Raw genomic sequence first — 10,954 nt, 5'->3', positions numbered from 1 at the left:
CGACACGGGTGTAGTGTGAACAAGGCTTGGCTTATATCTTAAATCGTGAATTTGTCGCTCCAAGAGTTAGGTTAGGTTTTGAAAATGTAAACATAAGAGAAATCTGCGTGTTTTGCATCTTACGAGTTACGAGTTGCGATTGCCAGACGCCAACTTTGTTGTCTGTCTCCACTCCATTTTTAATTTATTACGTAGTTGTTGTTTAATATTTTTTACATACTAAAGTGACAGATATTTATGTTCTCGTGACTATTGTTTCTATAAGGCAAAAGACAAAACTTAGCGATCCGCTCAAAGCCGCAAACACGTTTAGAAATATCAGCCAGACAACAAATTAAATATCAGCATTAAATTAGCTAACAGCTAAATCATTTACAGATTGAATGGCTGTTAGTAGTAAGTATTTTGTATATTTTAATAAATACCTACCTATATATCTTTTTTCAACGGTTAATAGGAAGCATGAAAAAAAAATTAAATACCTAGGTACCTACTTAACTCAACGCTTACGAAGGGCCGGCATTGAGTATATAACCACAACCACCGGATTTAAAAATTCTCCACGATATCTAAGTTTAAATTCCGCCCCTTAATATTATCCAATTATACACTGAAAATTGACAACTGGTGCGATTATTGAGGTAATCACCATTTAACGCTTATGTAAACAATGTAATATAACTTTATCAGAATAACTTACCTAGTTCTTCATATCTCTATATTGTATTTTAATAAATTAATATATTTTTGTGTTTTCTATTGATATATGATTTGCTATTACAACTAAATAATAATTATAATTTATCTTAACAATTTTAAATTTAAATTTACTTTTGGTTTGAGTTGGAAATAGCGGTGACGAGCAGTACAAGCATGTAGCCCACTATTAATAACAATATGACTTTCTATTATTTTTCAAAATATATTTAGTGTACCTAACACATTTGTATTGTTTGGGTACCTACTTAAAATAAAGTGTAGTTAAAACAGGCGCTTAATTTCAGTTTTTAATTGTTGGTACCAAAATGTTTGTTCACCTAAAAATAACTTTTACTAAATATTTAAACTGCAATCTCTTTCTCCATCAAATGATCAATTTGACTTAAAATATACATAATTGTAATGGTTTATGTTCACAGTAATTAAGAGAAACTAACTTGGATATTATTCAGCATGGAACAATTTAGAAAGTCTAAAAATGATTCTGAAGTAAATTCTAAGTAAGCAAATACACTATTAGCCATTAGGTAGTGAAACATAACAAATGTTTTATAATTTATTTAATTAATACATAGGTAGTATCTGATTTAAAAAGTTGTCAACTAAGTACTGAATAATAAATAATTAATTTTTTGCAATTTTTTTCAGGTATGATAGTAATATGCACAGTATAATGCACAGTTCTAGAGTGCTGAAGCCACTTATTAAATATGACAATCAAGTGTTCATTAGTGTTGTTAAACAAGAATTTATTGATGATACTGATCATAATGATGTTAATCAATTTTTACAAATGGGGTAAGAATAGTATATACTTCATTGCTTAACTATACTTAACAGTTAATTTGATAGAAAATATAATAGAAATAGAAGTCTTCCAATGATAGAATCCTACTTTCACTACTAACAGAAGTTATTAATTAGGTACATAGGTTAATATTTGGTTAGAACATTATTTAAGAGATCATGGTACCAAAGTTTCTTTGTACATTAAACTGTGATGTCTGGTAGTGAACAGTTTGTAAAAATTAACTTAATATCACTATAAAACATACTGACCGATTAGTAACTGCAAATCATATAAAATAAATAAATTTATTGAGTTAGAAGTTACTTTTTTTAAAAATAGTAAGTCAATGAAATAATTTGCAAACAAAACAGTGTTTATATACAAAGATATGTCAAAGTTTTTTTATATTTACTATTTAGGTTGGTTCTTTATACATTATTGTACTTTGTGTCATTGTAGTTCTTTATAGTATAATATGTGTTAAGTAAAAATTATAATTAAGTGTACAAAAGGACAATTTTCATTCTGTTAATTGTTTATTCAAATAAAACTACCAATTGAATTTTAAAAGCATCTGTAATAGAAATTTAATATTTAAAGTATGACATTGTCACTATAGTTAATACTTTAGTTACCTCCATTATCTTGATTTATGTTTACATATACTAAATAAAAAAAACAATAAATATAATTAATTTGTTCTAATAAGTATAAAATGTCAAGATAAAAGTTTTTAATAAATGCGATGAAGAATTTTTTATGATTTCCAAGACATCTTGGAAATCAACCTTTTCCAAAACTTGTTTTTCTGCCGACTTCATCATCTAAGGCCTCTAATCGTTCTTGGTTCAATGAGGAAGGTAACCGATTTTTCATAATTAATTTGTAATTAATAATACTTACCGGTTATACTAAAATGTTATTTGATGTGAATGGAAAACATAATCTTAGCTGTTTTGGGTTGTTTTCGTCAGCTTGTAAATCGGCATTCCGTTTCAGTCGAGCTTTTTTGTATTATGAATTATGATTATGATCAATATGATATGAATTTATGTGAACTTTTAAGTATTTAACTACTAATGTTTAAACAAAAACACAAGGAAATCTATTCACATCATATTTTGATAACGAAATTGGCTGGCAATGAATACTAGTACCCACGATTATTAAGAATCTTAAAGTTAAATTTATTTAAAAATAACGTTATTTACTTCTTTATAATTGTGCTGTTACCGTTCTAAATATGTAGTAATGTACTATCGTAGGATTATCATATCTGATAATAATATGAACGTATAAAAACACAACGTTTATCTATTCTTAGCAAACCTATATGTTTATTTTTCGCAAGAAATGTGTTATCACTTATCAATTATCATTAACGACGGTTAAGACAATATTGATTTATTATAACTAATAAGACGTAATTACTACACATCTACACTTATATATACTAATATACCCTATGGCAAATGACTATGTTGCTATGTCTCATATTAATATATTAAAATTCCATAATGTCGCATTACCATATTTTAATATTTACTCATGTACCTACCGATATAATTGCACTAACAATACACCGGTCCAAAACCCAGCAAAGACAGCGGCCCACTGTCCTCCAGTCTGGCCCTGAAGCAGACTTAGTTATGTAACCAATTGATAAATTACATCTATCAAAAGTTATATTACATGGTTATAATATGGTTTTATCTGTTTCTTTTGTTTTTATTTTTGTTGTTGCTGTAGGTACCATTGTATGTTTTTTTTTAATTTAGGCTTAATTGTTTGATCTATATCATTGTTTTGATGACTAATAGATTAATTAATCTTAATAAACTTAGAAAGTAGGTAATATTCAAATTTTAGATAAAATTAAAGATTTATGCAAAGTCTTTATAATGTGCTTTTTTAACTGTTATATGTTTTATAATTTTCCATAATTTTTATACATTATTTATATTTATAATTACCAACAATTTACAAATCATCTAAGCCCCCAATACTTACTCCATTACCATAGACATATTAGTGATATTATTATCCTTAGTAGCCATACAAAGTTATATAACTTAAAAACTACTTTTTCCAATTTTGATTTATATACATCAAAATTCTCAATAAAAATATCTGTGGAATAATTATAAAAAATAAAATGGGAGAAGAGAATACCTATTTGAAAAATAGAATTTAATATTATTGTTACAGGATCATCCTTAAAGGGATTCGAAACAGTGATTTTCTGTTTTTGTTTCACATTTTTGATATTTATTTATTTATTTATTATTAAGTTTAATGCACAAGCCCTTTTACATAGGATAAAATACATAATAATCAAGAACAACCATACATATACAAAATTATTAATACAGTTTTATAAAAAGGTGAATTATAACAAAAATTTACACAAATATATAAAAAATTAAATTTCAATTAGATAGTAGGTCTAAAGCTTTTGATTTAAAAGATTCACGAGACCTAAAAAAGAAATCGACTTCATTAAAAATTGAATTACATAATAACAAGAAGCTCTAGGAAAAAATGAAGCTGAACATATTTTTTTTTTATAAAAAGGTACGAAAAATAAACAAGAGTTTCTAATCGAATAACTATGAGTACAAAAACTAATTTTACTTAATAAATCAGGACAATCAATATAATTATTAACAAGATCATAAATAAACATGACGTCAGATAACGTACGCCTAACCTCACAAGGCTGAATATAAATAGAATTAGCTACTAATGAAAATGAATCTCTAGAAATGGGTAAGTTTAAACGAAACGCTATAGACTTATCCTCCAAATTCGTAAAATGCCGAATTATAAAAAAGTATTTAAAAATTGTTGTATTTTAATTTTTGGAGAAGTTATAATCAAAAAATTAAAAATCTGGAAATATCGATTTCAAGTAGACTTGGAGAAAAATTCAAATCTGTTTTTAGAACTCTTATGCTTCATTAGATCAATTGGTATGTTTGACAAAGAACCAGTCTAAAATCCTATGTCGCGTGTGTGTTAGATTTGGATTGTAATTGGTTTGTATACTGAAAGATACAATAGTGCCTTAATTATCTGAATGATCTGTGATTTTACATTGCAGTATTATATAAGATCGCACATTTGCAATATAAATATTTTTTTTAAAGACATGATCTATTCAAGTCTATTATTTTTTTTTCTATGACATGAGTATAATTATTTATATATGGAATTAATTTTTGGGTAGTTGTTATATTCAAATAATTGCACGATTAAGTTGAGTCATTTATATCCCCTGCTAATATTTAATATGTAGTGCTGATAGTTGCTCAAGTTGTTCTATTTAATTAAGTTATAACTCCATCATATTCACAAATATTAGATTCATTACATACAGGAGGGAATATTTTCATAGCTTTCTTCAAATCATCTATTGAAAGATTGTTTTCCCATGGAACCTTAAAAATGTTCACAAGTGGTTCTATGAACAACATACAATTTTTTAAATGTTCAGAAGACAAATTTATTAATGTATCAAATACTTTTTTTTAATTCCATTTTGTTTTTATATTGATTGTTCACTGTACTAGCATTCGAGTATATCTTTTTGGGCTTCAATCTTCTTCGATGGTGTCTGTTAAAATCTTCTGGGTTAATATTAAATATTTTAGCAAAACTTATTGCACTTTTTATTAAATTATTGCTCATATGCTCACACTTTCGTGTTGCTAATACGAAATATATGGGTGCGTCAGATATGCTGAATCGAAGTAACTTACAATTACCTACCTTATACTTATATTAGTATATAGCGCGAGTATATTATATTCCGCACAACATGTGTATGGTAGCGTGGTGTGCCCAAGCGCATTTCTTATTGTGTTACGAGATCGACGTAATTTAGTCGAATCACGATATTGGTCAATGGTCGACGTTGGACGAGTGGCGATATAAACGTTCCTGGACAATGTGTCTGGTATTGTTAATTATTATTGTATCTTTTGATATATATTCGTTGGTATATTGTTGGCATATTGTATTATCATTACTTTACGTTAATTATTATTATTGTTATGATGTAGGTATATACTAGAAATATATGTATAGGTATATTCTGAGACCGGTCCGTTAGGAAAATATTATAAGAGGCATGTAAATGGTGTGAGCGTATGTGTGTTATACCTTGCACTGAATATGTGAAATATACTCTATTATTAGTTATTACTATTCAAATTAATTTTCTATTTTTATTAGTACTGTGGTGATACTGCGCGGTATCACCACTCTCTCGGCGGGAACATTGTCGCGTTCCCAGCCGAGAGTCAGCTGTGTTTTATTTTATATGTTCCTTGCGGGAGTCGACCACGTTCGCGTCTCCCCCTCTCCGTGCCGTCGGTCTACCGCACCGCCGGCACGTAGCCGCTGCGGCTCTCGCAGTCTCGCAGCCCGTTTTCTTTCGCAACCGCTCTTGCACGCGCTACTCGCACCGTCCTTCGCTCTTGTTTTATTGTCGCGATCCGTAAGTTGTTTTTTCCTTCGTCGTTCTCGTCGAACGCCGTCGTGCTCCCGCGCATCGTTATTTGTTTTATTATATTCGCGTTGTTGTTCTTCGTTCTCTTACGAACGCAACCGCGTACTTGTATTATAAGTTGTTTAGTTGAGTTGAAATAAATTACCTACGTCGTCGCACTTTTGCGCTCCGACCCCTACAATTATTGTCGTTGTTTGTGCTAGGGACCGAACCTCGTGTTCTCGATCCTTCTGACCCCTAAGTCAGTATTAACTGGCGAAGCGTAGCCCGGTAGGCCTCACGCTTCCCAAAGTACTTTCAAAACACGACCTCAGAGTCTAGTAAGCGTCGTGGTACATAGTATATCAACTCTAAGCATGGGCGTAACTTGGGCAAATTTTATTTTATGCCGATATACCGTATACTTAAAAGTTATAGATATTTGGAGACTAAATATACTTAATCAGTGGAAATTGGAAAGCATAACCATAATAATATTATTATTTAAGCTAAATCTTTTTTGTAGTATGTACAATTAAGTGACATTATGGAAAAAGCTTGATAAGATTATGGTTTATTTAATAAAAACATTCTGCATTTCTATATTGTTTATAATGTATTACACTGTGCGTCTACCATATATTAATTATGTCTTATACAAATAATAACTTAAGTCATACACACAAGCATAACATAATAAGAAAGTACCTTGAATTCTAAAAAAAAGATATTAAAATAGTATATATACTAAATACTAAATAGTATTATAGTAATATTTTAATGTAGTAATTCTATAAGACTACGCTGAAAGCTCAGACAGTCAAACACAACAATGAATAGTAAAGAATAATATACAAGATAAAGTGAACGTGTCGTGTCATATTGTTTTCAGTTGAAGTTCACAGTTATCACAAATAGGAAAACAGGCTTTAATTTTACCCTTAGATCATTATGCTGTGGATGGATCTATGGAATAAATATTAAATTAAAACTATAAATATTTGTTCGCGTTGATTTCTTGTAGTTATCATCTGATCTTGTGTGTTTATTTTGTCATTATTATTTTTTATGAGATCATTATATGCTAAAATGTTTGCCATACTATTTCAAAACAATTTTAAAACCTATGCACTAAACCAATTTAATGTCTGACAAAATATGATTTCATTTAATATAATACGTTTAAAAAACTAAAAATCTATTCATATACATAATTAATAATTAATAATTATCATGTACATAATTATCAATGTTGATATTACAATCTACATAATATTACATTTTTAAATAATTTTTTTTTGTCTTAGAGCCAAATGCGAATTTGAAGGAGAAATAATCACAACCGATACTGTAATAAAAATCGAAAAAGATTTGAACGACGATTATGTGTTGGAAGGGTCAGTTAAAAACGAATGCCATTCGTCGGAACTGATTGTTCAAATTAATTCAGAAGAGACAACGCATTTAAGGCAAACATTATCAAATTCTGATACATTATTTAACTCAAAAAGACTCCTTTCAAGACCTTCAACGATTCATACCAGCCAAATAAAAAAAAGGTTTATTTGTGACAATTGTGAAGAGATACATTATAGTAAATCTGATTTGATTACACACATATTGCGTTGTACAGGAAGAAAGGTACATAATAAATCTGGTATATGTGATAAAGAGTTTTCTCAAGCAAGAGATTTAAAAAGGCATAAAATGATATATACAGGAGATAAGGCACATAAACGTGATATCTGTGATAAAAGGTTTTCTTCACTAGTTCATATAAAAGACCATATGAGAACACATACAGGAGATAAGCCTTTTGAATGTAATATCTGCAATAAAAGATTTTCTCAAGCAAGATATTTAAAAAGGCATAAAATGATCCATACAAGAGATAAGGCACATAAATGTGATATCTGTAATAAAAGGTTTTTTCAAGCAGGAGATTTAAATACTCATAAAAGGACACATACAGGAGATAAGCCTTTTAAATGTGATATCTGTAATAAAAGATTTTCTCAATCAGGAAATTTAAAAACGCATAAAATTATACATACAGGAGATAAGCCTTTTGAATGTGATATCTGCAATAAAAGATTTTTTCAAGCAGGAGATTTAAAAACGCATAAAATGATACATACAGGAGAAAAACCTTTTAAATGTGATAGCTGCAATAAAGAATTTACTGTAGCAGGAAATTTAAAAATCCATAAAAGGACACATACAAGAGATAAGCCTTATAAATGTGATAGCTGCAATCAAGGGTTTTCTCAAGCAGCACATTTAAGAAGACATAAGAGGACACATACAGGAGATAAGCCTTTTGAATGTGATATCTGCAATAAAAGATTTTCTGAAGCAGGAAATTTAAAAAGGCATAAAATGATCCATACAGGAGATAAGCCACATAAATGTGATATCTGAAATAGAAGGTTTTTTCAGTATCAAGTTTAAAAACCATACAAGAAAACATACCATTAAAAGGCTTTAAAAATGCACTTTTTCTGTCAGGTTCAGGTAATACCATAAACTACTCATTTTTATTTATGTATTTTTATAAAAAAAAACTGTAATTACGATCATCACTATACTTTTAAATCATTAACCTATGTATATTTATGTTCATCTGCCAATTTACAATTATATTGCATTTTTCTCTCCACTAACTGCTATTATACTACTATTTAATTTAGTAATTTACAAATTTTTTATAGAAATATTTAATGTCAATTTTAAGTTAAAATCCATGTATAATAATTTAAGATACCTTCAGCAAAATGCTAAGTGTATTGGTTTTTGAAGTGTATATAAGTAATCGAAATAATGCTTTGACTTCTTACTTCAGTACTGTTTTCAGTGAATCGAGTTGGTTTATTTAAGTGTTAATATTTGTACTTAATATTTAATACACACTAACTATTGTTATTGTAATTTAAGAATTGTAAGTACTAAGTGTATTCTTTTATGTATTATTTAATCAGCGTCCACCGGCATTATGATAAATCGAAAAAATATTTGTTGGGAAATATATATTTCAATCGATATTCAATTGCTTGAAATTTCCGTCATATCCGAAGAGCTCCGATTGTTCGTTGCTGTTCGTGTCTTTCGGCTTTTTGTCCATGTCCGCTTTCAACGAAAGTATTCCATTCATGAACATTTCTCTTTCCGCTATGATATTCTCCTTGCAGAGTTCTGAGGATAAATCGTTCAAACCGTATCGATTAAAGATAATATCGGACGAGGTTATAAGTTAACAACATAAATAGATTTACATAACAATTCGGTACCGATGTTTTAAGAGGATGTCAGCGCACTATTTGTTTTCTCCCTCTGACCTACGCTCAATATAAACAAAACGCATTTGTGCAGATTCGATTTTTCTATGTTTTTAAGTAATCATAGAGTAAAATCACCCATTACAAAAAAAATAGATAATAATATTTTAGAGGGAATGACCTATCGATTTTATATTTTATTATTATTTGACTTTATATTCTACTTTCAAAATAACAAAGAAATGTAAATTTAAATGATGTTTAAATGATGTTTGTTGTGAAACAATATTTAGAGAAATTGATATGTCATTCCATCAAAAATATTATTTTCTATCATTCTTGTAATGGGTAATTTTACTCTAAGATAACTCTTAAAAACATAGAAAAAACGATTCTGCACAAATACGTTTTGTCTATGTTGCGCGTGGACCAGAGAGAGAAAACAAATCATGCGCTGACATCCTATTAAGCTAGCTACCTACCATAGGCTACCACCTACCATACTTAATGTTGTTATCTACAACTTTTTTTGAAGATATTCTTTCAAACGCTAACTACAACTATCACACGATTAGAGTTTATAAAAGTGTACTATTTACCCATAAATATGGCACAAGTACATAATATAACTGTCGACCGCTGTCCGCAGTGACGAATGAAAAGCTTAGGTACCTACTCGCAACTTCGAGCAACTTCGATTTAATCATAAAGCTGTTAATTACTGTGAACATTTTACTGACCCACAAACTGGAGCTCATCCTTAAGACGTTAAGCGTTTATGGCGTTTTATTAAATAAAAATGTGATATTAAGTCAATCACGATTTCCAATTATTTGAAAGGCAGTTTCAATAAAAAAAAAAAAATAGTGGATATCCATACATCCATAAACTTATACTCGTTATTTGAAGATTTTTAGTAACCAAATAAATAATTGTCGAAAAAATAGGTCGATCACTTTCAGCATCAGTTAAATTAAAGTGGATTCCTACTACACGTTACCAATAATGTTTTATAATATTAAAAAGCAATATAAAATTAAATATAATATAGGTACTCACCGCCCAGTTCTTTAATGGATTTATCGCAACCACCTAAATCTGACGGAACGCATTCTTTTTTGATATGTTGCAGTACATCCGATGGGTTATTATGCATAAATATCTAAAATCAAACACAAATCGTTTTCAGATGTAACAATATGTATCGTAAATGAATGTCAAATGGCATGAATGAATACGTTTTTCTTTTTACAATAGTCGTATCACCAAAGGCGCAATTTCAATTAAAAAACTGAGGGTGCTTAAGCTCTGCATTTTTTTGGCATTTAAATTCAATTATAACTATGAGGCAATTATGAATTTTTTGAGCAAAAATGTTTTATGACAATTTAACATTGAAGACTTATAGTTTATTAGGTACATTTTATTAAAATGAATACAAAAGTCAATTTTAATTTATCAACAATTTAAAACAACTTTTTCATATTTTATTCAAAAAATATGACAAATAAATATTAGTATACAAGGTATAAAAAAAAACAGGAACGAAAAAAAAATTACGCTACTTAAACGTATGACAAAAATTGTTAAAATTATTTGATTAGTAAATAATTTAAGAATTAATATACTCATGTCAGCCAATTTTCAAAAAAAATATTTTGAAAGAAGTTATTATAA

At 28.7% G+C, this 10,954-nt stretch overlaps 2 protein-coding genes across 2 annotated transcripts in view; one reads left to right on the top strand and one right to left on the bottom strand.

The window, feature by feature from the left end:
* Positions 1-41: 41 nt before the first annotated feature.
* On the top strand, positions 42-8,681 carry LOC103310695 (zinc finger protein 664-like). Its single transcript, XM_029491288.1, has 4 exons — positions 42-396; positions 1,140-1,220; positions 1,369-1,518; positions 7,310-8,681. The coding sequence occupies exons 2-4, from the start codon at positions 1,174-1,176 to the stop codon at positions 8,421-8,423; spliced, it is 1,311 nt and encodes a 436-aa protein (XP_029347148.1). The 5' UTR covers positions 42-396; positions 1,140-1,173; the 3' UTR covers positions 8,424-8,681.
* A 22-nt stretch (positions 8,682-8,703) lies between these two features.
* LOC100575948 (clavesin-2) overlaps positions 8,704-10,954 on the bottom strand; it is an 8,476-nt gene continuing 6,225 nt past the window's right edge. Inside the window, exons 5-6 of the mRNA XM_003247841.4 lie at positions 10,337-10,439; positions 8,704-9,194 (exon numbers count right to left, since the gene is read on the bottom strand). Of these exons, the coding sequence (XP_003247889.1) occupies positions 9,034-9,194; positions 10,337-10,439 (264 nt within the window). The 3' untranslated portion in view covers positions 8,704-9,033. The remainder of the gene's footprint in view (positions 9,195-10,336; positions 10,440-10,954) is intronic.

This window comes from Acyrthosiphon pisum, chromosome A3 (assembly GCF_005508785.2).
Source record: "Acyrthosiphon pisum isolate AL4f chromosome A3, pea_aphid_22Mar2018_4r6ur, whole genome shotgun sequence".
In the NCBI taxonomy this organism is placed as follows: Eukaryota; Metazoa; Arthropoda; class Insecta; order Hemiptera; family Aphididae; genus Acyrthosiphon; species Acyrthosiphon pisum.
Note: the sequence above shows the minus strand (reverse complement) of the source record. Positions and strands in the feature narration are given on the sequence as shown.

What these genes read in the sequence shown, in the direction of transcription:
- LOC103310695 (XM_029491288.1), top strand. Translation starts at nt 1,174, where the DNA reads ATGGAACAATTTAGAAAGTCTAAAAATGATTCTGAAGTAAATTCTAA. An exon ending in GATTCTGAAGTAAATTCTAA is followed by an intron (nt 1,221 to 1,368) that starts GTAAGCAAATAC and finishes AATTTTTTTCAG; the next exon opens with GTATGATAGTAATATGCACA. An exon ending in AATCAATTTTTACAAATGGG is followed by an intron (nt 1,519 to 7,309) that starts GTAAGAATAGTA and finishes TTTTTGTCTTAG; the next exon opens with AGCCAAATGCGAATTTGAAG.